A 26,182-nucleotide genomic window follows, 5' to 3' on the forward strand; every position below is an offset into this window, starting at 1 on the left:
GTGTAGCTTAGGGCGCGTGGTCGAGACCGGAAACATATTAAGGTACCGTGGGGCAAGCTTTATTGTAGGATCCGAGAAATGGCGCACACTTCATGACTGTTTCGACTGTCATCTGGAAGTGGGAAACGCTGGAGCGATACGTAGACGGATGGTAGCGATTGTCAGGATGCAGTTGTGGGTAGTTTGAATCTGAGTTTCATTGTTAATCGAGAACCGTAGCCATTCGTAATTGTCCAGAGGTCAGCCTAATTACGTAGGAGCACTGTGGTTGCAACTAGACTGGGAAACCTGCTTAGTGTGTCATACTTCCCTTTAGCAAACGACGACGATGGTATTGCCTCGACTTCTTTTGAACCTCCACTGTTTTCTTAGCGATGATCCCCTGGCAGCCGCATGAAGTTTCCTGGTATCTATATCATTTCTCCTTAGTCGTGCCCGATCTCGACGCCATTGAGCCACAAACCTTTGCAAAGTACTCGTTCAGGTGTAGACTTTATACACTGATGTATGCATATCTTTAGTACGAGCCCGAAGAAAGGCAATAGTACCATGATGACGATGCCGAATAAAGCGAATATTGCTTCTTTCGACCATTGCGAGTCTTGTACGATCGGTATCTCGGGGCTCATTGGGGACGAACTGAGGGGTGCTAGACGATGTTGTTAGTATCTTTCATGCACTGAGTCCGCACAGGATGAAGTACAAGCGGTTGCCTGGGGAGGCATGACTCTTAATGGTATTGGCCTGCGGTCAAACCCTCCAGCTTCTAGATAAGCTAGAGCCACAACTGATTATCAGACTGGTGCAGTCAATGACAGCGAATACCAGAAGAGGAAGACGGCGATGCAAAGCGAGTTCAGAAGGTTTAGCAGTAAGTTGGTAGAGAGCCTGAAGTTGCTGGAGCTTTTAGTCTTATATGGGCTACACGGTGCTGCGCGCGAGGCCGCACGATACAATCACCTGCGTACGAAAATCGACAGTTCTTGCATCGCAGGATCAGGCGGTGTCGAATACATGAATTCGAATAAATCGGCACTCGGTCGCAGTCGGACTCCAATGCAGTGCAACGGGCAGTGCAAGCGACCTGCCCCACCCCCGACCTCTACTTAGCCTTTTGAAGTCTAGACGTTTTATTGTACGTGTTGTAGTGCTTGTAAAGGTCATATACTTACAGTATCGTTTGAAAGAGCTTCACAGACCTCATTGGCGTCTGAAAACTAAAACCCGCGACAGGCAGTAGGCGAACCGCTAGTGCTTGAACCCCGGGTAGCATTAAGTTGATTAGTTCGAATTCAGGCTTGCGGTACCGTAATCGCGCGATGAAGGCTGGAAGAGTATGTTTGTCGGGCCAAAGGGCCGAAGAAGATCAACTCTACAAGGTCGATTTCGTATGATCTATCTTACACCACCGCTTGCTGTCCGTCTATTGCCCAACGTTGGTGAAGCGCAGGTACTTCTTGACCTCCCTGACATCGCCAAACTTCTTCCTGGCATCCTCAGTGCTGACGCTGGGTGGCACGATGACGTCTTGGCCCTTCTGCCAGTCAATGGGTGTAGCGATGCCCTTCTTGTCTCCTGTCTGCAAGCTGTCGATGACTCTCAGTACCTCGGCGGTGTTCCTGCCGGTGCTCGCGGGGTATGACATTGTAAGGCGGATCTTCTTCGCTGGGTCGATGATGAAAACCGAACGGATCGTGAAGGCAATGCCGCCGTTCTTCTGGAGCGCATCGAGGTCGTCTTGCGAGATCATATCGTAAAGGAAAGCGACGTGGCGATCGGCATCGGCGATGATGGGGAACTGCACGGTGGTGTTGGAGGTCTCGTTGATGTCGGCAATCCACTGGTCGTGAGAGCTCAGATCGTTGGCGCTCTGCAGCAAGGTCAGTAGACTGATCGTGATCCGTCAATGACCCAATGGACGCGTACCAAGCCAATCATCTGGACGCCGCGCGCATCGAATTCATCCTTGAGCTTCGCAAAGGCCCCAAGCTCAGTCGTGCAAACGGGTGTGAAGTCGGCAGGGTGGCTGAAGAGGATAGTCCACTTGTTGTCCAAGAACTTGTGGAAGTCCTACTTGAGGTCAGCATGCGTTGCGCAGCATTCGTCGGAGAAGCTTACCATGTCGCCATGGGTGGTCTTCGCCTGGAAGTTAGGCGCTGCGCGTAGTCAGTACCGTTGATCTGAGATATACTCCAAACACTACATACCAATGGATCCCAGCCTCAGTCGTGGCTGCTCAGCTGGAAGCGCGATCCCGCGACGGAGTAGCGGGGCAGCAGGACGCTGTACCCGCAGGGCAGGACGCGCCGAAGCGCGAAGAGCTCGAGAAGCTGCACGAGGGAAGAATGAAGCCATTGTGAGGTTTTCAGAATACGATCAGGTATCTGAGATGTGTTCTGGAGCTTTGGAGGGTGGCTCGCGGCGGCAACGTCGATTAGTAAAACGGGGACTTTTCGACATGGCGTCATGTCGAATCAAAAAGCCCCGCCGGTCCGAAATCGGCCGTCTCTACCTCTTCGTGCAGTTCCATCACTACTGGAGTATTCTGTCGCGGGTCCATAGCAAGCATATGGAGTTGTACGAGTTGATGTCGCGCTTGGTCAGTAACGATGCTGCCACGCGTATGCCACGCGACATATCCAGCATGACGTCAGCGTGCGTGCATTAGCACCAGCGAAGCCACCGACCATATCTCACACCTTTCCATCTACTTTCCCATCCTTGATGGTTATGTCCAACTCATCCTCTGAAGCCAGCATGATTGGAACAGTGAAACCCTTCCACAAGCGCGCGGGAACCCTGTCATCTTCTCCCTCTTCCTTCTCCAGCTCACCACACCACCATGTGCAACCCTTTGAACGTATTCGAATTCTATATCGGCCGTCCTCAAGGCCTCGGAATATCGTACTCATGTCGAAAGAATTGATTAAAGGGATTCCAGGTTTCAATGTGACTAATTCGTCCATCTTGGCTCGCAGGTCGGTCTTTGCATGCCGCAATTGGCAGATGCTTGTCTGTTGCCTGTGCATCATTTCACCAGTCGCCACATTGACGATGAAGAGACTTGATGTGGGCGGGTAATTCAGCTCTGACTGATCAATGACCCTGCGGCGACCGTCGAGGGTATCGGTTTCTGGAGCCGAAGGACCCCATGGAACGAGGAACTTCTGCTGGCCCCGTGACTGTACGGTCACAGTCTCGGAGCCACTATTAACGACAGTGATTTCCAACGATATATCATTGACGAGACACATGCTCGTCACTAGTCGCGGTGGAAACTTTAGGTCATCGACGACCTTGAAAGCTGCATTACCGTGGCGCCAGCTGTTGACTAGTCTCACTTCCTCGCCATCTCCGTCGCTGTCGGCAAAATCCTCTTGGTTACTGTATGTCCATTTCTTGACTCCAAGGTCGCGACTTGCGAGTTTTATTTTGTATCTCTTTCCCGGCTTCAAAACTGACGCTAACACGCCCTGGAGATCAATAGCGCATAGATATACCGTGATATCATGTCTCCAGCTCTTTGTTCGATGAACCCGGGACGGAACTGAAATGCAACCTCGATTGTTCGCATCAACCTCTCCAAGCGAGCTTACATCCACTTCAACCCATTGCCTAGCTTCCCCGGGGCGTTCTTCATGCAGGGTTAACAGGCCATGCGCTATGGCGTAAGGCACATCGAAGACTGAACCGACTGTGTCAATAAGTATTGATCGAGGGTCTGTATCAGACTTTTGTAACCGACAAAGACCAAACACTACACTGAATGGTAGCTTCCCTGATGCGTCGAAGACGTTGTAGCGGCTGTGGAGCTGAACGTGAATCGGGAATTTGGTCATTGCGGTTCGTAAGTGAGAGGAACAGAAGGACCTGTGGATACACCGGGAAATAAGAGTGAAGGGCTTTCTTGAAGATGAGTCATCTTGCAGGTCTCATTGGTGTTTCTATAAGCACGAGATAAACACTCGTTGTTGCCTGCCGTCGCGGACATGCCACGCGAGTGCCCCACTCCGAATCTCGAACATGACGTCATCCCGCGTTGTCAAAGCCCGAGCTCCTCATGAAACTTGGTCGCATGTGGCTGGGAATGAGGGCCACGCGCATCGAGAGAAACAAGAAATGAAAAGCCGTTGAAGACCCGTCCCGCATATTGAAGAGCATTGTGTTCGCCCTCAATCCGTCTTCGGCAGCGCCTGCCTAGCTACACTCGCTTCCACATCGCCCGATATGTCCATAACGTCCTTCGACAACAAGCCCGGAACAGGCGGCTTCCTAAAATTCAACTCCGGTCCGCCGCGCATATATCTCACATGCGCTCTACCAGCCCCAGAGAAAGCGCTGCTATCCTGGCGCGAAGAAGGCTACGATGCGCAATACCTGCCTTACGATACCAACACGCAAAACCAAACAGCCTACATCCGGTCCCTCAAAGAACTATCTATAAATTTGAACCTGGGCGAGAACTTCGCGATTATAGCTTATGGCGACGCAGCGAGCGTTGTCTTGAAAACAGCACAGAAACCGTTAGCGAAATGCTGCGCCATCATAGCATTTTACCCCAGCGTGTTACCGAGCCCAAAGACCATGTATCCGAATTCGCATCAGTTGCAAGTCCATGTGGCAGGGCTCAGCCAGTCTAGCCCTAGACCGGATATGTGCGAATGGAAGCTGTATCGGTACGAGAAGTGTGCCACAGGGTTTGCGGATCCATCTTCGCGAGCGTATTCAGAGGTGGAGGCGAACCTGGCATGGACGAGAGCGCTGGCATGTATACGGAAAGGATTTGGGAAGAACGTGGATCTTGAATCGATTGCGCTGAGCCACTGGAACGCGAGGTTTGAGGACGACGACCCAGATCGCGCGAGTATGAGTGTGGTGAAGAACATGACGCAGGATAGCCCGCATGTCACAATCTTGCCGACTATGCAGGGTGGGGTGGGAAGGAAGAAGCTCGCGGAGTTCTATGGAGAGTACTTCGTGCCTAGTTTGGTGGAGGACTTTTCTATACGGTTGGTCTCGAGGACTATGGGTGTCAATCGTATAGTGGACGAGATGGTTGTGTCTTTTACGCATTCGGACGAGGTCGACTGGGTGCTGCCAGGTGTGCCGCCAACGAACAAGCGAGTGGAGATACCCATGGTCAGTATCGTGGCGGTTAGAGGTGACAAGCTGGTTTCAGAACATATGTATTGGGATCAAGCTTCTGTTCTTGTGCAGGTCGGCTTGCTGGATCCTAGGATGGTTCCGAAGAAGTTGAAGAATGACGGATTGAAGGCGATGCCTGTCGTAGGAGCGGAGGCAGCAAAGCAGCTTGTGGAGCCGCAACAGAACCGATACAATAAGCTGTTGCAGATGCACGGTCTCATGGATGGGTTGAATGGTAACTGAAGAATGTCGCATATTTCCAGCGCGGTGTTTTGGAGTAATGTTTGGAAGAATCGCTTCATCGAGCCTGGAGGCTTTGCTGTAGTTGTTTGGTCAAATCTCCAATACTACTCAATATCGAAGTTCATCTTCAAGTCAATTCTGGGGTTGTCTATTCTCATCCGATGAAACTGCATGTCGGGAGCTTGTACTCATTGAGTACCCAGTACTTCCGCCTCACACCCTCCCATTCGCCCTTATCATCCAGATTTGGTACAGGAACCGTTTCCCACTCCGTGTCGAAACCAGCCTCGAAAAGATCGAATTCTACGATCTTGTTGTAAACATCGTAGACAATCTGGCGATCTGCACCCATGCCATTGAAGAAGCCAAACTTGCCTCCTTCGCCATTAGAACCACCAGCAGGGTCGAGGAGCCCAATGACTTGTTCCGTGAAGAATTCGCGTAGTGCTTTGTATTCTTCGGCGAAGGTGTCAAAGTAGATCGCGTCGAACAGCTCGCCCTTTTCGACAAGACCTGGTACAATGTCCTGCCAGCGGCCCTCGTGGATGATGACACCCGGCTTCTCGTGCCACCCCTGCTCTTTCATGCGCTTGATGACATCTGGGTGCGCCTCGATGATGTGATGAGCCTTTGGCTTCTTCTCCTGGAAGATACCGTCGATGATACCCATTCCATGACCGACGTTCAGAACGCGAAGCCCTTCTGTTGGTACCAGTAGTTCCGCAGATTTGCGCATAAGCGTTGTCTCCCATTCCATCATGACTCCATTCGAGGAATCGTCCAGTAATCGGTCGCGGTCGAATGTGAGTTTGGAAGAGAGATAGTTTGGGTTCTCGGTTGATTCATCGCCTTGCGCTTCTTCCTGGCTGATGTCCACTACCTCGACGCCTTCAGCCGCCTCTTCCACCTCATCTTCCTCCTCGTCTTCTTCGTCCGAATCATCGTCTCCCAGAAGTTGGTATTGCTCCATGCGACTCAGCAGCATCTCTGCGCGCACGCCTGCGTCGACACAAAGCTCGTATAGCTCCTTCAGGCCCAATCGATGCGCGATGCATCCCGGTGTTTCGCCATTTGAATCCAAGTCGTTCCATATCGCACCGTTCTCGAACAGGAACTTGATGGTTTTTACAGCGCTGTCCATTTCGTTCTTCGCATCTTCCGCCCCGTCCGTTGCTTCTCCATTTGTGTTTCCGTTGGCTTGTTTTGTGTCATCTTCGTCGGGCTCACAGGCAGCGATTGCGGCATGCAGAGGCGTAAAACCAGTCTCGGAATCTTGGACGTTCGCGGAAGAGTTGCGCAGAAGGTTGCGGAGTGAGGCGGTGTCGTGGTTCGCAGCGGCGAGCAATATGCTCTGCGTCTGCAGATCAGTCTGCGTATCGAATTCCGGGTCGTCCATGATTATTTCAGTAGTGTTGGTGTTGTGTTCGCAAAGTATCTGGAGGGGCAGTTGAGGGGCCTGGATATTTACTGAGACGCGAGTCATGCAGGGTCCAGCTGGTGGATGTCGCAGTGTCATTGAGTCTCTCACCCTCCCAAGGTCTCCTCAAGGCCAAAGCTATACTGAATTGCAAGAGTACACCAAAATAGACATGCAACATGCATTCCAGCTCAGGTATCACTCTAGCCAGTATTGAGCTATGTAGTTCCAGCAAATGACCCTACTTCATCCTTTACAACTCATCGATAACACTCGAGTCCAACATCTTCTCCAACTCCTCCCTTGGAGTGATTGACCTGTTATCCTGCTTCGCTAGATACCCATCCTCTTCCACCAAAAAGTCGATCATCCCATCATCCCATCGTCCACTCCAGTTATGATGCTTCCAAACAGCCTCCACAACATCCACATCCGCATCCACAGTTTTAGCCACATATTCAAACACATTCCTCTCCTTCGGCGAATTCGTGAATACGTCCCGTGTTTTGTCAAGCGCCCTCACAAATTCTGCAATGTCCTTGCGCTTCGAGGGGCTGTCAAGAGCCTCTGTGGTAGAGAAAAGTGCGTAGACTTCCCGGTAGATTGATGCGTTTTGGAAGATGATCGCGTCATCCCCCAAAGCCCTAGCGCCAAGCTCAACAGAAGTTTCCCAAATACCGAACGCATCCAGGCTTCCGTTGTTGAGAAGGTATGGGAGAGTATCGTTTGCACACGGCGTTTTCATGCACCACCACGCATTAACCCCTTCGTACTCATAATCCTTCACACCAACACTACTCATCATGTTGTGTACGAACACTTCCGCACTCGAACCCAGAAAACTGCCAATCCTCTTGCCCTTCAGATCTTCAAGTTTGTTGATACCCTTCCTTTTATCGGCGACAAGGCGGTACGAAACCTCGCAGATGACGTAAATGAGGCGGATGTTACGGTGATCGACATATTGTCTAATACTTGGTGTTTCGGCGTTGGCGCTGAGGTCGACGCTTTGGTTGGAAAGGATGTCGGGGACGCCACCTGATATGAGAATTGCAGGCGTACTGCCGTTGTAGAAGTTCTCGATGGCGTAGGGCTGAGGCGTCCGCTCTATCCAGAGGGGGTAGGATGCGATTGTAAGTCCGACAACATAGTGAAGCTGGATGATAACAACGGCGAGCAGAAGGAACGACAACATCATGCGTTGTGTGAGCGATGAGCTATCTGATTGTGACAATGAAAGGTGATCTTTGAAGCTCGAGCTTATATGTGTCTACTTGCGTCCCGGTTGCTGCGAGAACTCTGTCACGCCGGGTCAATACGAAGTCTTGGAATTCTGCATGCAATTACAGCATCCCGATCGATGACGTCGAAGCAGGGATCAGTGCATTGAAGTGGTTACCCATATAGGATTATTGCAGGGTACCTCGCCCCATCTTGGCATTCTACACACAGGCTGTCAAATTGGGGCGTAAAAGAGACGCACGATACTCAAAGCGACGCGGAACAGTTTTGAAGATCTGCTGCATACCACGGTTAGACTGTTGGAGATAAGCTTGCTACTAGAATGCGTTTTAGCAGATGCAGTATGAACGCATGATGAGACAGAAAGCACGTCGGAGGAAAGAACAAAGACATAAAAGCTTCCCATGTCTGATCGGGTCGCTAATGAGATGGAATTCAGATTTGGCTTTCGCCATGCCTACCTATCGTAACGCCGTAGTACCAACATTGCCGGATCGGGTGCGCATTGTACGCATCTGTAGAAGAATGCCAAGGTACGTTTATTCGTTGTACAGTAGCCTTAGTGAGACTGTATCCAGCCCAACATTTGACCGAAAGCTTGGGCTTGTGACTGCTTGATCTTGGCATCCTCATAGTCTCCGTATACAGCAAAACCATGAGGTACGCCCTCGAATACCTGGATCTCATGCTCGACTTTGTTCGTCTCCATGGCTCTGCGACCAGGTGTCAATGCGTCTTCTTCGGAGAACATGGGGTCATCTTTGACAGCGGCAATGTAGACGGGCGATTTGACAGCCTCGAGATCCTCCTTGTATGTCATGGTTGGGTGCGCAACAGCGCCGGCCCTGAGAACGGGCTCTTTCTTGACCGTGCCTTGCTCTACATCTTTCTGGGTTTCTTGGCCCCAGGCAACAGTGTCAGGCAGCTCGGATGCCAACATCAGGATGTACTTGGCGCCGAAACAGTAGCCGATGCCATAGATTCCTCCACCGTTTGCAACAGCATCGGCGTACTCTTCCTTTGCACTCTCAACAACCTTGTGAAGCAGCGGAAGGACCTTTTCGGGAGTATGCCGAGCGAGCCACATGTCAATCATGAATGACTTGATGCCCTCTGCGGTCCTCAGCTTGACCGATTCTAGCCATGATGCTTCCTTGGGTATCTCTGTCATATCAACAGTATTCGGCGCTGGGTCGTTGTCGAACTGATCGGGCATAACGACGAGGTAGCCTTCCGAAGCGTACTTGTCAGCCTGCAGCTGGTTGTTTGTAGACTTGACGCCAGTGCCGCCTGTCAGCATAAGCAGGAGCTTTGAGGGCGAGTGTGGGTAGTCGGCCGGTTTTGCGATGTAGCATTCGACGCCGCCTAGCTTTGTGAGGCCGCCGGTGGGTTTCTCGCCGGAAGGTGTTGGACGATCTGTGGTGCAGTGTTCCTGGATAATCAGTATATGGTAGTAAGAGCTGGGGCACTAGATGCAGATATCCACAGCACACTCAAGGTGTCTTGAACAACAGAAATTCGGGCATGCATATGCAGCTTCCCGTGACAATGACTTGACTTACACCCATGCTTGGCCCTTCTTGCGCTCTGGTGTCTCCGGGGAAGACGCTCTCCGCTGCTGCCTCTTGGGCCTGCTCTTGAGGCTTCTCCTGCGCATCACTCTCAGGCGCGCGTGTGGCGATGTCGTTGTCCGCCATGATGTTTGTAGATTGTGTAGTGTTGAGTCGATATACGCGAAAGCTGGTATGAGTGAGCTGCAGCTGGCTGTGAAGGGTCCAAGCCAATTACGTAGCCCCGCACAGCCCCAGAGCCATTTGGACGCGTGGATGCGGTTAGAGCGGGGCCACTGAGTCACGTGTCGAGACGCGTCGACGCGCTTTCTCATCTTCGACGTGTGCCCGCCACCGACACACGCCATCTCAACACCACGCAAACACACACATCACAGTCACCATGGCAGAGGGAGCAATCACGCAAGGCGCTATTCAGTGAGTAATGGAATGATGAAGAATTCTATGTCGCACTCTGACACTGCCTAGGAGCATCTTCCAGCCCAGCGGCTGCTTCGTAGAAAATCCCGTCCTGCAATGCGTGCAGATCAAGACGATGGAGCCCAAGGCGGGCGAGGCGAACCCAGTGCAGCGGTTCCGCGTTGTCTTGAGCGACATTCGCAACTTCATACAGACTATGATCGCGACGAGTAAGTCAAGCGCAGGCACTATATGGACGTAGCTAATCCCGTGCAGCCGCCAACGACATTGTCACTTCTGGTCAGCTTAAGAAGGGCTCAATAGTTCGGCTCCTCAAGTATAACCCTCAACGCGTCAAGGACAAGAAGTACGTATTTCTACACCTTAGAACAGTTCTGCGCTGACAATCGCTAGCATCCTGATCATCATGGAACTGGAGGTCCTGTCGCAGTACGGCGAACTCGACAAGATCGGACAGCCCGAAGCTCTCGACACCAAGGCCGCTGAGGCACAACCCGCAGCCATCTCAGGCAACAACTTCTACGGATCGAAGCCCGCGCCTGCCCCTGCCCCTCAACAACAGCAGCGATCCCTCCCTACTCACCAGAGCAATCCCGGTACTTCCTCGCATCCCAACCTATACCCTATCGAATCTCTCTCGCCATATGCACACAAGTGGACTATCCGCGCACGATGCACAGCCAAGAGTGATATGAAAGAATGGCACAACCAGAAGGGAACGGGCAAGCTGTTCAGCGTAAACCTGCTCGATGACACTGGCGAGATCCGAGCCACGGCTTTTACCGAAATCGCTGATAAGCTTTACCCCGTCTTCGAGGTGGGCACCGTATACTACATTTCAGCACCCTGCCGAGTCACGCTTGCTAAGAAGCAATTCTCCAACCTGCCCAACGACTACGAACTGCAATTCGAACGCGATACCGAAGTTGAGAAGGCGGAGGACCAGGAGAACAAACCACAGATCCGATTCAATTTCACCAAGATCGGTGACCTGAATACCATCGAGAAGGACGCAACGGTCGATACTATCGGTGTTTTGAAGGAGGTCGCAGAGGTTACTACGATAACATCGAAGAACACCAACAAGGACTACAGCAAGCGAGAGTTGACACTAGCCGATGACAGCCAGACGTCTGTCAGACTTACCATCTGGGGCAAAGCTGCCGAGAGCTTTGAAGCGCCGCTGGAATCAATCATTGCATTCAAGGGAGCCAAGGTCTCCGACTTTGGCGGACGAAGCCTGAGTTTGCTGAGCTCTGGAACTATGATGGTAGATCCAGACATTGATGAGGCTCACAAGCTGCAAGGATGGTTCAATGCTGCTGGACAGACTGCGACATTTTCTACACACCAGAACTTGACCTCGGCTTCAGGCGGTTCCAAGAACGAAGTCAAGCCCATCTCGGCAGTCATCGAGGAGGAAGCATACCTCCAAGACACGCCCACATGGCTAAGCCTCCGAGCATCTGTCTTGTATGTCAAGAATACTACCATTGCATACCCCGCGTGCTCGACGCAAGGTTGCAACAAGAAGGTCATTGAGGAGAACCCCGGTGCCTGGTGGTGCGAGAAGTGCCAGGCTACCTTCCCTGAACCTCAATACCGCTATGTGCTTAGCGTCAACGTTGGCGACCACACCGGCACGCTGTGGCTCAGCTGTTTCGACGAAGCTGGACAGGACATCGTCGGCATGTCGGCAAACGATGCCATGAAGATCAAGATGGATGATGATGAGAACAACACACAAAACTTCATGAATGTCATGCAAGAGGCTACATGCAAGACGTTCAACTTCAGGGTGCGGGCGAAGATGGAGACATACCAGGACCAGCCAAAGTAAGTATACTGCATGTCATGTTTTGATATCTGCTAACATCTTCCAGGCCGCGATACCAGGTTCAGAACTTGAACAAGCTCAACTACGCCGCGGAGGCCAACAAGCTGGCTCAGCTCATCAAGCAGTACAATATCGACGACGACACCTTGTTCGTAAACTGAAGTAGACCATGTCTCTTCCCAGCAACTGCATCGCGTGCGGTAGTATTTAGCCATGTACATGAGAGCTTCAAATGATGGATGTTAGATAGATGCACACGACGGTACGCGCGGACAAGCGCACAAACGAAGCACGTTGTACCATACCATTATGAGTTTATTGCCGCGGCCTATGTTGTCCGACCCCACCATAGCTCAAGCTCAATGACTAGCTGCCCCTCAAACGTCATTACCAATCATTTCCGTAGCTACCGGAATGGCCTCGGAACAGACTACCACTTTCCTTATGAATTTCTGACACTCTGACATTCTGACAATCTCTCTGACAACCCCTCACTAATTGTAAAGCGCCACCTTTCTACATTTCAATCTACTCGTCTTCATTTTCAGCGGCCAACAAACCCCATCGACTATTACAATGAGCGACACGATGCGCGCAGTAGGTGTGTACAAACATTAGCATATTTCCACACGCCAAACCTGCTAACTTTGCGAAGACATCAAAGATGGCAAAGGCCCAATCGAAAACCTCCACATCACCGACATCCCCAAGCCGAAGCTCGGAAAGTCGCAAGCGCTCGTCAAGATCAAGGCTTTTGGTCTGAACCGCATGGACCTATTGCAACGTGAAGGAATGTACCCAGTACCCCCTGGTGCTTCAAAGATCCTTGGCGTAGAGTTCTCGGGTACAATCGCAGAGTTGAGCGCAGAAGGCGGAGGCAAGGAGGGCTTCAAGGTGGGCGACGAAGTCTTTGGCCTAGCATATGGAGGAGCGTACGCCGAGTACATTGCAGTGTCAACACACATGCTTGTACGGAAACCAAAGGAGTTGACTTGGGAGCAATGCGCGGGTATTCCTGAGGTAAGTCCATGCCTTCTCGTAGCGTCCAGCGCACCGTAAATTATCGTCTTGCTAACCAATCCTTGCAGACCTGGATCACAGCAACCCAAGCCATGTACCTCGTCGGTCAATTCGCTGCCGGCAAAACCATCCTCTGGCACGCCGCCGCCTCTTCAGTCTCGATAGCCGGTATCCAACTCTCCCTCGCCGACAACGCTTCCGCCGTCTACGCAACCGCCCGTCAAGACGCCAAGTGCGACTTCGCCGTCAAGGAACTTGGTGCAACCGCTGCATTCAACACAACATCTCAGAACTGGGCGGAAGAAGTTATGAAGGCTACAGATGGGAAGGGCGTAGACATCATCGTCGACTTCATTGGTGCATCCTACTTCCAAGCAAACCTTGACGCTATCGCCAAAGATGGTGTAATCGTCAACCTGGGCTTCATGGGTGGAACCAAGGTGCCAGAGGGTACGGATATCAGCGCGTTTATCAGGAAGAGGTGTACCTTTGTAGGAAGCAGTCTGCGATCGAGAGATGAGGAGTATCAGGGCAAGCTAAGGGATCAGCTTGTGGAGCATGCGTTGCCTAAGATGAAGGACGGAAGCTTTAAGCTGTTTGTGGAGAAGGTGTTGCCGTGGGAGAAGGTGCAGGATGCGCATAGACTGTTGGAGGAGAACAAGACTAAGGGCAAGGTCATCTGTACTATCGGTTAGGAGGTAGTCTTATGTAGAAGGGTATCGTAGGGAAGGAGATCACGAGGGATTAGCCAATAACCTCAAGTCTAATCACAACATTCATCAAGATACAGGAGAACTTGAACCATGTCTTCAGTACACGCCGACTATTGCTCCACATGCTACAGCACCATCGCATTTGTTTGATGTTCCTCAGAAGACAAGACTACTGCAGGCTTCGCATTGAGGTTCTAACGTTCGAGTTCAACTCCGTCCCAAAAAAGCACCCCTCAACACTTCACCATCAACACCACCACCCCAAGGCCGCTGCTGGAGCAAAAAGACGACGTTGGCCAGATTCGAACTGACGCTCCCGAAGGAACAAGATTTCTAGTCTTGCGCGATAACCACTCTAGAAACCCAGAATCAGTAAGCAGGCTTGGAAGTTTGGAGAAGATGTAGCTTACCCGCCACAACGCCTAAACACGACACCTGTGTGATTCGAACACACGCTCCCGAAGGAACTGGCTAACTTCCCTCAATACAGAGGACTAGCAGGCCAGCGCGTTAACCACTCCCTAAATTTGGGATTAGTAAGCGTTGATGATAGATGGACTGGGTAGCTCGTACGCCAAAGTGCCTTCAATTCTGTGGTTGTTGATTGATGAAGAAATTTGGATTTGGTGCTTACAGGATCTCAACAATCAAATGCCGGCGTTAGGGGTCGAGAACTGACATTTTGGGTGGATCTGGAAGAGGAGAGCTAGAAATGTTGAGTTGCGGCGACAGGAAGGTGGAACGTGTTCGTGGGTCTGGAGGTTTGACGGGTAATCGGGCGATAAGTGCGGGGTCGTTGAGCTGAATTTGGACTTCGCAACTTCCAACATCTCTTACTATCACCCCATCACTATTCGACAAAGGGCTTTCGAGGAATGCAGAGCTCCAATAAGTCCCGAAATCCGAATGCTGGTTCATTGAGTATCTTTTTCTCCATACGTATTCTAAGGCAATGGTCGTTAGCCCTAGCTGTCGGCAGGTAGCAAAACAAAGAGGAGAAGATCGTCTTTAAAGTGGATGAACTACCACGGGAGTGTAGCCATGTACCTATATACTTGAGCCTTGCGGAACAGCTCACTGCTGACCAGTCAGACCAGTGACTACTCAACCTTGAACCAAATGACTGGCAACTCTGGAGAATCGACACCAACGATCCTGTCCACGGACGGCCTCGCTGCATTTCTTGTCATCCCAGCTCATGCCTTCGCTTCCGCTTCGAAAGCCCCCACTCGCTCGACGAAATCGACTCTTCTCTTGTCGAGCTGACGAGTTGCCTGATCGATAGTTCGCAAGACAGACTCAACGCAAGTACCACCTGACTTCTGGACCTTGTCGTACCTGGTTTCCATCTCTTTCACTTCTTCCACCAACGTGGCTATGTGTCTGCCCAAAATCTTCAACGCTATCTCGAAGCCAAGCTCCCGAGTATCTGGACCTCTCAAACAGCCGATCGCTGATAGCATTCGTTTGGCATCTGCTGGCGCATAACCCACGATTTGGCTTCTTGCCCATTCCAAGAACTCGAATGTGTCCACAGGAGGAACCTCTGGCTGTGTGGGCATCGGTTCACCTCTCAGATCTGCAAGTCTTCCCCTACGAAACGTTGGTGATGGGGCCCTTTTCGATGCTGGCTGTATGGCCATTGGTGGACCTCTTAGATCTGCAATTCTTCCCCCACAAAACGTTGGTGATGGGGCCCTTTTCGATACTCGAGCTGCATCATCACCAGTGCGTTTACGCTTCAAATTCCTCGCATTTGTAGACGCCGAAGGATGCAGACGTTTCAAGTTGGTGTTTTCGCAGTGGGAAGAGCTGGAGTGGATGCTATCCGTGGACGGGGGCTTTGGAATCGCGATTTGAATATGTCCTGGGAAGTTGCCGTCGGTGAGCTCCAGCTCGTACAGTGTGAAGTTGGCATTCGGCTGTACAGTTCCGGGAGTCTCTCGCCATGCCATCGCGTTGCCAGCACCAGGATCAGCGCTGTTCTGATCGGTATTCATCTCTTTCCGACGTGCAAGTCGCAGAGGATGTGGCGAGGTGGTGTGAAGACAGGCAGTAAGAAAAGGGCGGAAAGAGCTTAAATGGTCGCAGTAGCGCTGACTCTGCCTTCACCTTTTCTCTTCTCTCACCTCCACCTACGAAACAGGCAGTCGCATCGGCCTTGGCGCTTCCAACAAGATCCAGCGGAGCCCTTGACTGAGCTAATGCTCATTTCAACGAAACCCAGCATACGCACAGTGTACGTGTCTCCCTGGAGCTAGCAACACTATGGAGGTTTACCCTACCAGCACTGAGATATTGTGTTCGCGCAGTTCAATTTGTTTCCACGTGGGCGGTGGAGTGCAGTTCGCGTGCGTGACGCGCCGTCTCGCCAAGATCACAACGCGTCGCGAAACAAGTTTCTTCCTCCCACCACCCTTCACTCGCACTACGATGCCTAGCGCGGTATAAGACGGCGCGTAAGAAGCTAACCTAAGTCGCATCCGGACTTTCTTTCCGCGATCACAGGCTTTGCCGCCCTCAACCAACCCACCTCTAGGTGCTCTGACTGACCTGGTAACCCACCCAACCGAAGCAGCAATTTCGACGGTCAAAGACATCGTACTGCAGGTGGAGTGGACCTCTAGCGAGGGTGATAGTGTGACAGATAATCTTGAACGCAAGGCAGTCTACACAATTGCCATGATCAGGAAGTGGGCAGTTGATGTGCTCAAGATGGCAGCCTAAAAAGAGACACTGGCAGGACCACTTTCTTGATTGATGATCGTCATGTGATGACAGAACTGTCGGTAACGATGCGGACTGACAGGCAGCTCTACACGATGCTCGCGCCGCTCTGGCCGAGCGGAACGTCATCACTATCTATTGCAACTCCGAGTTGATGCCCGGCGCGCGGAGGAATTGGATGAACCAGGAACACTTCAGAGACCTATACTACCACGGTCACAAGATCGACCGAATGGGACTTCTATAATACTATCAAACACTCATAGCTCGAAAGGAGCGCCTCTCGTTTGACCCCAAGCAAGCAACTTACGCGTCAGCCCAAGCAGGTCATACCGTTGTGGTGGCTACATACAGTCAGCTTCAAGCCATCGAATACGGCAAGAAGGAGCGAGGAGAATGCGATAGACTCATGAGGATCATCTTGAACAAAGGACGATGCATCCGCCAGTGCGACGAGACGAGGCAAGCCGCGATATCAATCAGCTGAAAATCGACGGTGATGTCTACAACTACGGCGAGGAAGCTGGTGCTCGTAAGGACCGACTCCTCTTTCTTCGACAAGAGGCACAGCGTGTACACGGGGGCTCGTGCGGGACACAGTTGTGGTGGCAAGCTACAGCCAGCTGCAAAACCTGAAGGATACCGAGAGTGCGCGCGAGCAGCGGCACAAGCTCTTTCTCCGCATCATTCTTGACGAGGCTCAATGTATCCGTAGATGCGATCGGACTCGACAAGGTAAGATCCTGATGTCTTTTGACGCCCACTTCAAGGCTGTATTCACAGGTTCGCCTGTTGTTGACACTATCCTGGACTTCGATGGGTACTTGGCTTTCCTAGAGTTCGTCGGATGGGGATGAGTCGCCGATCTAAACTCAACCCACAGCACCGACGAGGTTCGAAAGTCGCGGTACGACAAGTTCAAGGAAGGCCTGGCTACCGGTGTCAACAACCGCTCTGAGCCCCTCGAAGATTGGCACAGCGACTGCAGCTCAGTGAACGAGCTAGATGCTCAAGAGATCAAAGAGTCAATCGAAGAAGGGTGGTAGTGCGCGTACTAGACCGCGCTGCTGAAATACAACCGCGACCGACCTTCAAGCCTCAACCGAAAATCCCACCAGAAGGTGGATGGCCAATCGATACTGGTAGACATACCAGCACCGTTCCCAGAAAACCCATACGACAACTACCATCCGGTCAACCTTGACAGCTTGAAGTGCTGTTCAACAGCAGCCTTCCGTTACTACATTGGAAGGCATATCAAGAGGGCCGTCATGGATGAAGTGGATGTAAGGATCGTCGCCACACGCGTCCAGAAGATCCTTGCGATGATGGTCCTGTCAAGAAATCTTTTCAGTGATAACGTTGCAGAGACCAGGGAGAACATGAACCTTGTTTTTGGTTCATGCTTTCGTGATATAGGTATCGAGGAGCCTACAATCCCTCAATTCATCTGTCCAGCAAAGTTATCAAGCAGCTGCGAGAAGACACTGGCTTTACCAATGGTTTGATCCCTAGGATTATACATATTTGGAAGCCTACAATCCAGCAAGAAGATACCGAGTATCAATATATGAATATTGCGGAGGAATACAAACCATGTACAGTTGTATGGCAATTTGATGGCGACATCTTGGCTAGCTACGGGGAAGCGTGAGGCCGCCAAAAAAACCCAGAAAGGCAGTGCACATAAGCCCCAGCTCCAATTTCTCCAAACTATCAGTGCTCTGCACCCACATCGGATTCTCAGGGCTCGAGAGCATGTCGACAGGGTCTATTCGCGCCATGCGAAAGGAGGGTCCCCATCTTCTCACCGCCAGAATGAAGAAAGCTGGAGCCTTGAACCCGGAAGATAAGAACCGCCCACTGGAAAGCGATGAAACGATCCTGTGTCAGTCCTCGTGGGGAAGCCCCGACTACCGCTGATGAGTTGGCTACCTACAACGAGCGAGAAGACAGGTACCAGCGTGAGCTTGCCGAGCACGTCGAAGCGGCCTCGTGGGCAAAGAGCGCGAAGGTGAAGGACTCCAAGACGAGCTCAGCAAAGATCGGGTCCAAGTTCGCAAAGCTGTCGGTGCTGTGCACGCACATCGGCTTCTCCAGGCTCGACAAGATGTCGACGGCGTCAATCCGTACGCAGCGGCGCGAGGGTTTCCCTCTGCTCACTGCCCGCATGAAGACGGCGGGAGCCCTGAACCCGAAAGACAAAGACGATCCGCTCGAAAGTGACGAGGAGATCTTGCGCCAGTTCCTTTAGGACTCTCCGAAGATGCGCTTCCTCATATGGGAGATCCAGCGCGTGGTCTTGGGTAAGACCAAGGTCGCCAGCCAAAGGAAGCTGCTCCTGAGCTTCCAATTTCCTCGATCGGCCGAAATGTGCCTCAAGCTTGTATAATTGGTGGGTATTCACCTGGACATCAATATGTCCGCCGATGATCGTCACAAGAGCATCCGAGCCTTTGACGAAAAGGACTTGCCACAAGTCCTCATCACCACTTACGCGCTGAACATCGCCGGCCACGACGCACAGCACCGATGTGCAACGGTACATCATGTCGAACCGGCCTTCGATTGGGCCACGGAGCATCAGGCAGGCACGAGGGTTTACCGAATCGGCCAAGAACAAGAGGTTGAGATCGTGCGCTTGTTCACCGAAGGAACTTACCAGGAGCTGCATGAGGCGGGCATGATCAAGAAAGCCAACTCCATGTTTGCCGCTTTTGGTGAGCTGCAATCTGCAAGTGAGAGCCTCGAGGACCGGGAGATTATGACGACAGAGGAGATCGCGAAAGGTGCATTCGGCATAGTCCGGGATCGTGTGCGGGGCCGCGACGACAAAGACGTGCAATCAGCCAAGGAGGACGTCATCACCAAGGCGAAAGGCAAGGCGAGAGTACCGTAAGAATAGGTTGGCTTTGATCGTGCGACTGTTGATTGAAGGTATCTACTAGTGACAGGAACGCCTTTGGAGAGGGGATAGCTTTCGGAGAACTTACAAGTGACACGCATGAGCTAGCTGGAAGGCTACGTTGCAACGTGAATAGCGATGACTAAGGCTAATACGTGCACTAGAAAGCTAAAACTGGAGTTGCTGGGGTATCAGCTGTACAACAAGGGATAGCTAGGAAGCTACTATGCAGTGCACATTGGTATAACTAATTGTTAAAGCTGAGCGGGGAGACTACAATAGCTATCGTTAAGATGAATTCTAAAACTAAACAATGACTAGGAGATAACATATCCCGTTGGCGGTGATGGCGCGTGCCCACGTTGTGCGACTGTTGAATACGTAAAGCCATCATTGAAAGGGCTTGGTACGGCACTTCATGAGAGTCGGCCAGTGGAGGCCGCAGATCTGATGGCGTTTGTGGACGTCTCCTAACCGCTGCTTACCTGATCACAATGCATCCTCGCTCCTCCTGGCCGAAGAGACTCAATAATCTCGGCGTCGTCACCGAGCTGCACTCTCAGAACCATCTTGGACCTGGCAACGTCTTCGAACAAAGGGTTTGACGTAGTCTACCACGTGCCCGTCTAGACCCTGAAGGATGAAGCGCAAATACGTCTTTCATCCGCTTTTTGTAGAATATCGTGTATGCTCAACCTTTTATTGTATTTATCGGGATGAGTGCCATTAACGCCCATGTCGCTGTCTCGTATATGCGAAACCGTAGCAAGAGACGTGCTAGTCTTCTACCTCCTTCTCGCCGACTATTGTAGCGAGACCTTATCAACTGATGTCGTCCGAGGTTTCCTCGCCATATGACAGAGTACATGCTCTGCCGGTGTGACAATCAAACAGATATATGGTCGGAAAACGAACAGGTAACGAGGGTCTCGTGACTTTGTAAGGTCGCAAATATCAGGTATTGCGTAGTCGTGATGTGGCATGATCGATGTTGTGCTCATGCTGATTCGAAAAAGCTAGTCATTACGCCAGTAGGAACCACGGGCGATTTCTTTGGGCCACGTTTTGACTTCTTGAGCACGCGTTGCGGGTCGCCGTTCCGCCCGATCAAGCGACCGTTGTGTGCTTGACCGTAGTCTTTCCAGTCCTGGCAAGCCTTCCAGGCCGCCAGTAGATTCTTGACGCCGTCATCGACCGCCGTGTCTGTGGAAAATCCCACAAGAAGGTCATGGGCTTGAAGAGCCCATAGTAAAAGCCGGAATTGTGCTAGGGGAAGTAGGCTATGTCCATGCCATACACCAAATCCGGTGAGCGGATGATGAGCGTGAAAGACTGAGAGCGCTGGAGCCATGGCAGGATGAGGTCTGCCTTGCATGCGAAACTATCCAAGCCGATGGAGGGGAGGAATGGCTTGATCCCGCGAGCGGCGAGTTTGTCCAGGCTTGTATCGATATTTTGAACTTGTATGCGCGAGCATAGTACGACCTTATGGAGGGGTCGATTGTCGTGTGCGCTTGGGAGAATTTGTCCGCTGAAGCGCATGACGTGTGGACGTCATACAATGCAATAAGTGTTCCCGGGACATCCAGGTCGCTACCGTGGCTGTCAACCAACGTGTCGAAGACTTTTCTGGCGAATATCGGTAGGCCTTTTGCCATGTCTTCTTCTCCAGACTTCCATGCTTTCGGTGCGGCACTGGAAGACCTTGCCCCGGCGAGCACGCCTCTCGCTTTGCCAGTTGTTGACTAAGGTATGTATTCAGCCCGATGTACGCCGTCGAACCGCGCGTACTTCGAACTCTCCTTGCCTTTACACCTGGTCTCGTGTGAAGCTAGAAGGTACAGGTCGTACCAAAGCTTTGGGCATTTACTGCATTCATACAGTCCCCTCATGTCGTGGACATGCATGCCAGCATGAGTGTCATACACTCAGATGTCCTCTTGTTTCCTTCGCTGTATTATCGTTTTCGGTGCCCGGCTAGTGAATAGAGGCCGCACCGGTGAAGCATTCGCCGCTTTGTCGTCTTCTGGGGGCCTCATCCGAGAGACTGGGTGACTGCAAACTCCGACGTTGTCGCCACGGTTGTTGTTGCCAGTTCCTTGGAGAATTGAAAGTGTCATGTATCCTCCTGCCCTGCTCGTACAAAAGCAACCCGTGCCGCCATGTTCAGTCCCAAATGAGAACGTTCTCCAACACAAGTCATCGCTCATGGACTGCATCATGTCTTGACGTATAACTGCAGCAGGCTTCTCTTCTTGGCTGAGGCAGCCATCTCGGCATCCAAGGAATAAGGGCAGTGATGGCAAAACCGTCTGTGTAACCCAGTTCCTGAGGTCAGGCTCTTGGAGTCCAGTTACGGCGCTCCAAGTCTGCAGGATTAGGTGGTACTCCTTCTGACCAAGCTCCTTGATCTTGTAGATACCGGTGATGAGGTACGCGCGGGTACTTTCCAAGGTTGGGTTTCTTCATGGTGCAAATGGAGATGGGTAGACGGGCAAGGTCGCCAAAATGTCTTAGCTGCAGGGATTGATGGCGGATCGAAAGTGGTGGAGGTGATGGGCGTGGTAGGGCTGGTGAGGGTGGTAGAAGTAGTAGAAGCGGCGGAGGTATTGAAGTGTCAGAGGTGGTACAAGCGCTAGACTGCCCAGGTGAGCACGTACCCGTCAGTTCGCAGTCGCGGTGCTTGACGGACCGCGCAAAACCAATTGCGCCGCCACAGGCCGGCGACAACGCTTTGCCTGGCTTTAACCTTCCGATGAGGCACTTGTTCAAAAAGACGTCGGTAAACAAGCGCACAATCTCGACATGTTCTTTTTAGCTGATACGGTACGCGGCCATAGCTCTGTAAGTTCTGTTTAGCACCACCACTCATAAGCAACAAGCGATTGCCCACGATTATTGCACAGTATGCTGCTGCAACAGCTACGATAATATTTGGATTCAGATCACGAAGGTAGGTATTTCTGAAATAGGTCAACAATGCCTTTGCAGCTTCCCAAGCGCCGAGATACGCTCACATGCCGACGATTCGTCCACCCGGCCACATGCGGCGCGAACCCATCGCACTTCCCACTCACCTAGCCAACCCCTTCGGCCCCGCCCACTCGCCCTTGACATGATATTTTCCATAAACCCACGGAAAGAAGTCCTTCTTCAGCCAGTAAAACGCCTTCCGCGGCACTCCCTGATCAATTCCCAATAGCCCATTGAACGTCTCCTTCGGCACACCCCCATACATAAACTCCGCAAGCAACACCTCCTTCCTCCCTGTCAGCAACGGACAAGACGTGTACCCATCGTAACTAGCCGTCAGCTCCTTGCCCTCCATCGCTGAGAGTACGTTAGACACCAACACCGGTGCTTCGGCCGTGATGGCAGCCACGGTTTTGGATGTCGGTAAAGAGGACGCGTCGCCTATGGACCAGATGTTGGGGTAAGAAGTGTGTTGCGTTGTAGAATCCGAGACGGAAACATAGCCTGCTTCGTTTGCGATAGGGCTAGATTTGATGAACCCCCAAGGCACGTTCTTGGGCGCGACGTGCAGGAAGTCGAAGTGTTTCTTCACTGGGGTGGGGGAGTTGGGGGATGTGAAGGTTGCGGTGTTGCCGTTGATGGAAGTAAGGTCGTGTTGGAAGAGACCTTCTACGCCGCGTTCTACGCGGAGCTTTTCGAGCGTTGCTGCGCTGGTGGGGTGTTAGCACATTTCTGCCTCGTTTGCATGTTGGAAGGTAGAGGAGACGACTTACTATTTCGGCACACCGAACATCGTAGGCAACCCCGTCGCAAAAGCGACGTTGATATCCTTCGGATACAGCCCAGCATCCTTCCAATAATCCAACGCAAGCCACATGATCTTTTGCGGCGCGCCCGCACACTTGACCACGCCGGCTGGCTGCGTAAACACTGCATCACCCTTTTTGAACTTCTTTACATTCTCATACGCCTTATCGCAATACGCGTAATCGTAAATCGTGCTCACCATAGCATCTTTCTCCTCCAACGCCTCCTTCAAGCCACTCACACTACCATAGTCAAGCGTGATACCGGGCACAACAACCAGCTGTTCATACCCGATCTTCTCGCCGTTACTGGTCAGGACGTAATTTTCCTCTGGTGCAAAGCTTCCTACAGCGCTGTTGTAGAATTTGAAGCGTGGATCCATGAGCTCTTTCAAGGGGCGGCGCAGATCTTCTTTCTTTTTTAGACCGCCGCCTACGAGCGTCCAGCCCGGTTGGTAGTGGTGCCATTGCGCGGGGTCTATGATGGCGATGTCGTCTTGGGAAAAGTTTCCTTTGCGCAGGAGTTGGTGAGAGAGGGATATGCCGGCTGAGCCGCCGCCGATTACGACGATTTTGTGGTTGCGGGTCGTTGTTTGTACTGGTGATACTGTTGCTAGATTGCGGATGGTGTGTTGGAAGGCTGGTCGCGTGATCTTGGTCGCGGTTTGCGATGCACGTTTGAGGGTTAGTGCGGACATGGTGGCTGGGTTTGGCGACTGTCCGCGAAGGCTAGGAAGGGAAAAGGAAAAGTGGAATGTAAAGACAGACAGGAAGGCTTACACAAAGAGGTATGCGGTGCCTCCGGTCTTCGACTAAACATTTCATGCCATGTGGGTCAGCGGCTAGCAATTCAGGAACGACCAATGGATGAGGTGGAGATGGGTACTAGCGTGATCACGACATCGTCGGAAGAGTAAGCCAGCAGTCACAACCAAACATCACAATTACGACGAGACACAAAGTGTAACTGTACACAACATAACATTAACTCGTTTTAATCATGAAAACTATATAACAGACATCCTAACCCAGCGACTTTTTACAAGCGCGACAGTCCAGCAATCTCCCTCGGGGCGTGGTAGTTGGGGACCTTCATGTCGAGGGCGCTGCCGCTGTAGCCCAAGTCCTCACCCGTAAGCACGGCGCACTTCTCGCCAATGAGGAGCGCAGTCGAGTACGTGTTGCAACCGACGTTGTCGGGGCAGATGGACAAGTCGGCGACCTTGAGGCCCTTGACACCGTGGACGTTGAGGCGCTCGTCGAGCACACCGTGCTTGACGATGGAGTTGCCGTTCCTGGGTGCCATGGAGCAGGTACCGAGCGAGTGCCAGGTGGTCTCAACGTGGCCTGTAGTGTGTTAGTGAGATGTCCGACGACTCATGAGTAGGGGAATACATACGCTTGGTCCAGTCCTCAATGTGCTTGATGTCCTCGGTGGAGTACTGCAAGTCCTCCTGAATGTCCTGGCAGCTCGAGCTCAAGAAGTTGGGCTTGGCTGCACGACCCTTCTCGATGGGCATAGTCCAAGATCCGTGCTGGATACCGGCCGTGATGTTACCAGGGAGCGCGTAGGCGTTGGTGGTTTGAAGATCCATATCCTTGGCACGGGCTGGGCTGTCGTAGCCGTAGAAGGGGTGCATGGCCTGCACCTCACCAGCGTAGGCGTCCATACGGCGGGCAGTCTCACGGGACTTGATGTAACCCCAGACCATAGGAGCCATGTCGCGCTTGTCGTTCATGAAGCCAGCGTCGAAGTCGGGGGCCTCGTACGGGTTTGGCGACACAATGTGCGTGGAACCACGAGAGAAGGGATACTCGAGGAAGTGGAACATGGTGAAGAACTTGCCCGGTGGCATGACCATGTGGTCACCGAACCAACCAGCAATAACGGAGTAATGCATGACGGGCTTGTCGGGCTTGTCCTTGAAGTACGAGTCCCAGCCAGAGCGGAACTCCTTGCATGGCCAGCTGTCCATCATGTTGAGTTCTTCCTCGGTCGGTCGGATCTTGACACCAGCCTCAATACCGTTGGTGGCGAGTGGGCCAGTGCCGTTGATGTTCCATTGCTGGAAGACCTGCTCCTGGACCTTGGGGTCGCCACGGACGAAGTCGTCGAAAGATTCGACGTGAGGCTTAGCGCGGTAGGTGGCGAAGGTCAAGTAATGATCCTGGAAGTTGAGACCAACACCAGGAAGATCGACAAGAGGCTTGACGCCAGCCTTGCGGAGCTTCTCTGGGTCACCGATACCAGAGCGCTGAAGGATGAGAGGAGAGCTCAGAGTACCACCGGAGACGATGATCTGCTTGCGAGCCTTGATGACCCTCGACATCTGCTGTTCGGGGTGGAGAGGCTTGGTCGGGACAACCTTGACGCCAACGGCGCGGTCTCCCTCAAGAATGACCTTCTCAACCTTGTTACTGGTGAGGAGGTGCAGGTTCTGGTGAACAGCGCGGGTGCTGTGGATGTAGCCGTGAGCAGAGTCAGATCGTCGTCCGGTGTCGCGGTTGATCCACTTGAGCCAGTGCTCGGCACCATGGCCAGTGGTCAAGTCCTGGAGATCGTCGGTCGTCGGGATGCCCTGAGATTCGGTGGCACGGAGGAAGTCCTCCTTGATCGGGTAGGTGTAGTTACCGAACGAGACCTTGATGGGTCCCTCAAAACCGTGGATGTCGCGGTTGTTGCAGGAACGTTGGTAGGTCTCGTGCTTCTTCATCAAGGGAATGAGTTCCTTGGTGGTCCAACCCTTGGCCTGGAAGTCGTCGTAGTCGGAAGCGGAGGCACGAGTGTACATCTGATGAGAAGTCAATGGCTGCTAATGATACTGTGGATGGGAAGCGCTTACCATGAAGTTGATGGAAGATCCACCTCCGAGAATGTTGGCGACGGGCACAACAGCTCGGCGGCCATCGAGCCACTCCGAGGGACGAGAGTAGTAGAAAGTGGCAGTCTTGCTGTCCAACTTCATGTTCCTCGGGTAGATACCCGGGCGGAAGACCCATGGGTTGTTGAGGTTGTTCTCTCCACCCTCGATCAAGAGGACCTGGAGGTTGTGGTCGAGATTGGCCAGACGTCCAGCAACCACACAACCACAGGAACCACCTCCACACACGATGATATCGACCTCATCGGGAATCGTCATCTTGAAGACTGTCGATGAGATAA

General features: G+C 52.3%; 12 protein-coding genes across 12 annotated transcripts; 5 read left to right on the forward strand and 7 right to left on the reverse strand.

Annotated features, from left to right (window-relative positions):
* Window positions 1–1,423: 1,423 nt before the first annotated feature.
* Window positions 1,424–2,121, reverse strand: J4E88_009098 (uncharacterized protein; the record flags this gene model as incomplete). Its single annotated transcript, XM_049402703.1, has 3 exons — window positions 1,424–1,870; window positions 1,927–2,070; window positions 2,119–2,121. 3 exons carry the CDS (start codon window positions 2,119–2,121, stop codon window positions 1,424–1,426), a joined length of 594 nt encoding a protein of 197 aa, XP_049251558.1.
* A 572-nt stretch (window positions 2,122–2,693) lies between these two features.
* Window positions 2,694–3,640, reverse strand: J4E88_009099 (uncharacterized protein; the record flags this gene model as incomplete). Its single annotated transcript, XM_049402704.1, has 2 exons — window positions 2,694–3,384; window positions 3,597–3,640. The coding sequence occupies 2 exons, from the start codon at window positions 3,638–3,640 to the stop codon at window positions 2,694–2,696; spliced, it is 735 nt and encodes a 244-aa protein (XP_049251559.1).
* Window positions 3,641–4,227: 587 nt separating this feature from the next.
* J4E88_009100 (uncharacterized protein) lies at window positions 4,228–5,388 on the forward strand (the record flags this gene model as incomplete). The annotated part of the gene is made up of 1 exon (XM_049402705.1): window positions 4,228–5,388. The coding sequence occupies one exon, from the start codon at window positions 4,228–4,230 to the stop codon at window positions 5,386–5,388; it is 1,161 nt and encodes a 386-aa protein (XP_049251560.1).
* Window positions 5,389–5,542: 154 nt separating this feature from the next.
* Window positions 5,543–6,784, reverse strand: J4E88_009101 (uncharacterized protein; the record flags this gene model as incomplete). Its single annotated transcript, XM_049402706.1, has 1 exon — window positions 5,543–6,784. The coding sequence occupies one exon, from the start codon at window positions 6,782–6,784 to the stop codon at window positions 5,543–5,545; it is 1,242 nt and encodes a 413-aa protein (XP_049251561.1).
* Window positions 6,785–7,058: 274 nt separating this feature from the next.
* Window positions 7,059–8,003, reverse strand: J4E88_009102 (uncharacterized protein; the record flags this gene model as incomplete). The annotated part of the gene is made up of 1 exon (XM_049402707.1): window positions 7,059–8,003. One exon carries the CDS (start codon window positions 8,001–8,003, stop codon window positions 7,059–7,061), a length of 945 nt encoding a protein of 314 aa, XP_049251562.1.
* Window positions 8,004–8,606: 603 nt separating this feature from the next.
* J4E88_009103 (uncharacterized protein) lies at window positions 8,607–9,744 on the reverse strand (the record flags this gene model as incomplete). The annotated part of the gene is made up of 2 exons (XM_049402708.1): window positions 8,607–9,479; window positions 9,610–9,744. The coding sequence occupies 2 exons, from the start codon at window positions 9,742–9,744 to the stop codon at window positions 8,607–8,609; spliced, it is 1,008 nt and encodes a 335-aa protein (XP_049251563.1).
* A 256-nt stretch (window positions 9,745–10,000) lies between these two features.
* Window positions 10,001–12,036, forward strand: J4E88_009104 (uncharacterized protein; the record flags this gene model as incomplete). Its single annotated transcript, XM_049402709.1, has 5 exons — window positions 10,001–10,035; window positions 10,087–10,247; window positions 10,294–10,384; window positions 10,432–11,874; window positions 11,922–12,036. 5 exons carry the CDS (start codon window positions 10,001–10,003, stop codon window positions 12,034–12,036), a joined length of 1,845 nt encoding a protein of 614 aa, XP_049251564.1.
* A 415-nt stretch (window positions 12,037–12,451) lies between these two features.
* Window positions 12,452–13,590, forward strand: J4E88_009105 (uncharacterized protein; the record flags this gene model as incomplete). Its single annotated transcript, XM_049402710.1, has 3 exons — window positions 12,452–12,476; window positions 12,531–12,895; window positions 12,964–13,590. The coding sequence occupies 3 exons, from the start codon at window positions 12,452–12,454 to the stop codon at window positions 13,588–13,590; spliced, it is 1,017 nt and encodes a 338-aa protein (XP_049251565.1).
* Window positions 13,591–17,081: 3,491 nt separating this feature from the next.
* On the forward strand, window positions 17,082–18,589 carry J4E88_009106 (uncharacterized protein; the record flags this gene model as incomplete). Its single annotated transcript, XM_049402711.1, has 4 exons — window positions 17,082–17,155; window positions 17,219–17,374; window positions 17,432–17,726; window positions 18,263–18,589. The coding sequence occupies 4 exons, from the start codon at window positions 17,082–17,084 to the stop codon at window positions 18,587–18,589; spliced, it is 852 nt and encodes a 283-aa protein (XP_049251566.1).
* Window positions 18,590–18,754: 165 nt separating this feature from the next.
* Window positions 18,755–19,453, forward strand: J4E88_009107 (uncharacterized protein; the record flags this gene model as incomplete). The annotated part of the gene is made up of 2 exons (XM_049402712.1): window positions 18,755–19,230; window positions 19,405–19,453. 2 exons carry the CDS (start codon window positions 18,755–18,757, stop codon window positions 19,451–19,453), a joined length of 525 nt encoding a protein of 174 aa, XP_049251567.1.
* A 2,860-nt stretch (window positions 19,454–22,313) lies between these two features.
* J4E88_009108 (uncharacterized protein) lies at window positions 22,314–23,717 on the reverse strand (the record flags this gene model as incomplete). The annotated part of the gene is made up of 2 exons (XM_049402713.1): window positions 22,314–22,923; window positions 22,987–23,717. 2 exons carry the CDS (start codon window positions 23,715–23,717, stop codon window positions 22,314–22,316), a joined length of 1,341 nt encoding a protein of 446 aa, XP_049251568.1.
* A 341-nt stretch (window positions 23,718–24,058) lies between these two features.
* On the reverse strand, window positions 24,059–26,159 carry AOX1_1 (Alternative oxidase, mitochondrial precursor; the record flags this gene model as incomplete). Its single annotated transcript, XM_049402714.1, has 3 exons — window positions 24,059–24,366; window positions 24,419–25,811; window positions 25,863–26,159. The coding sequence occupies 3 exons, from the start codon at window positions 26,157–26,159 to the stop codon at window positions 24,059–24,061; spliced, it is 1,998 nt and encodes a 665-aa protein (XP_049251569.1).
* Between the last annotated feature and the right edge of the window lie 23 nt (window positions 26,160–26,182).

The sequence above is a fragment of the Alternaria novae-zelandiae genome (genome assembly GCF_023758075.1).
Source record: "Alternaria novae-zelandiae strain BMP 2774 chromosome Unknown scaffold_22, whole genome shotgun sequence".
NCBI lineage: Eukaryota > Fungi > Ascomycota > Dothideomycetes > Pleosporales > Pleosporaceae > Alternaria > Alternaria novae-zelandiae.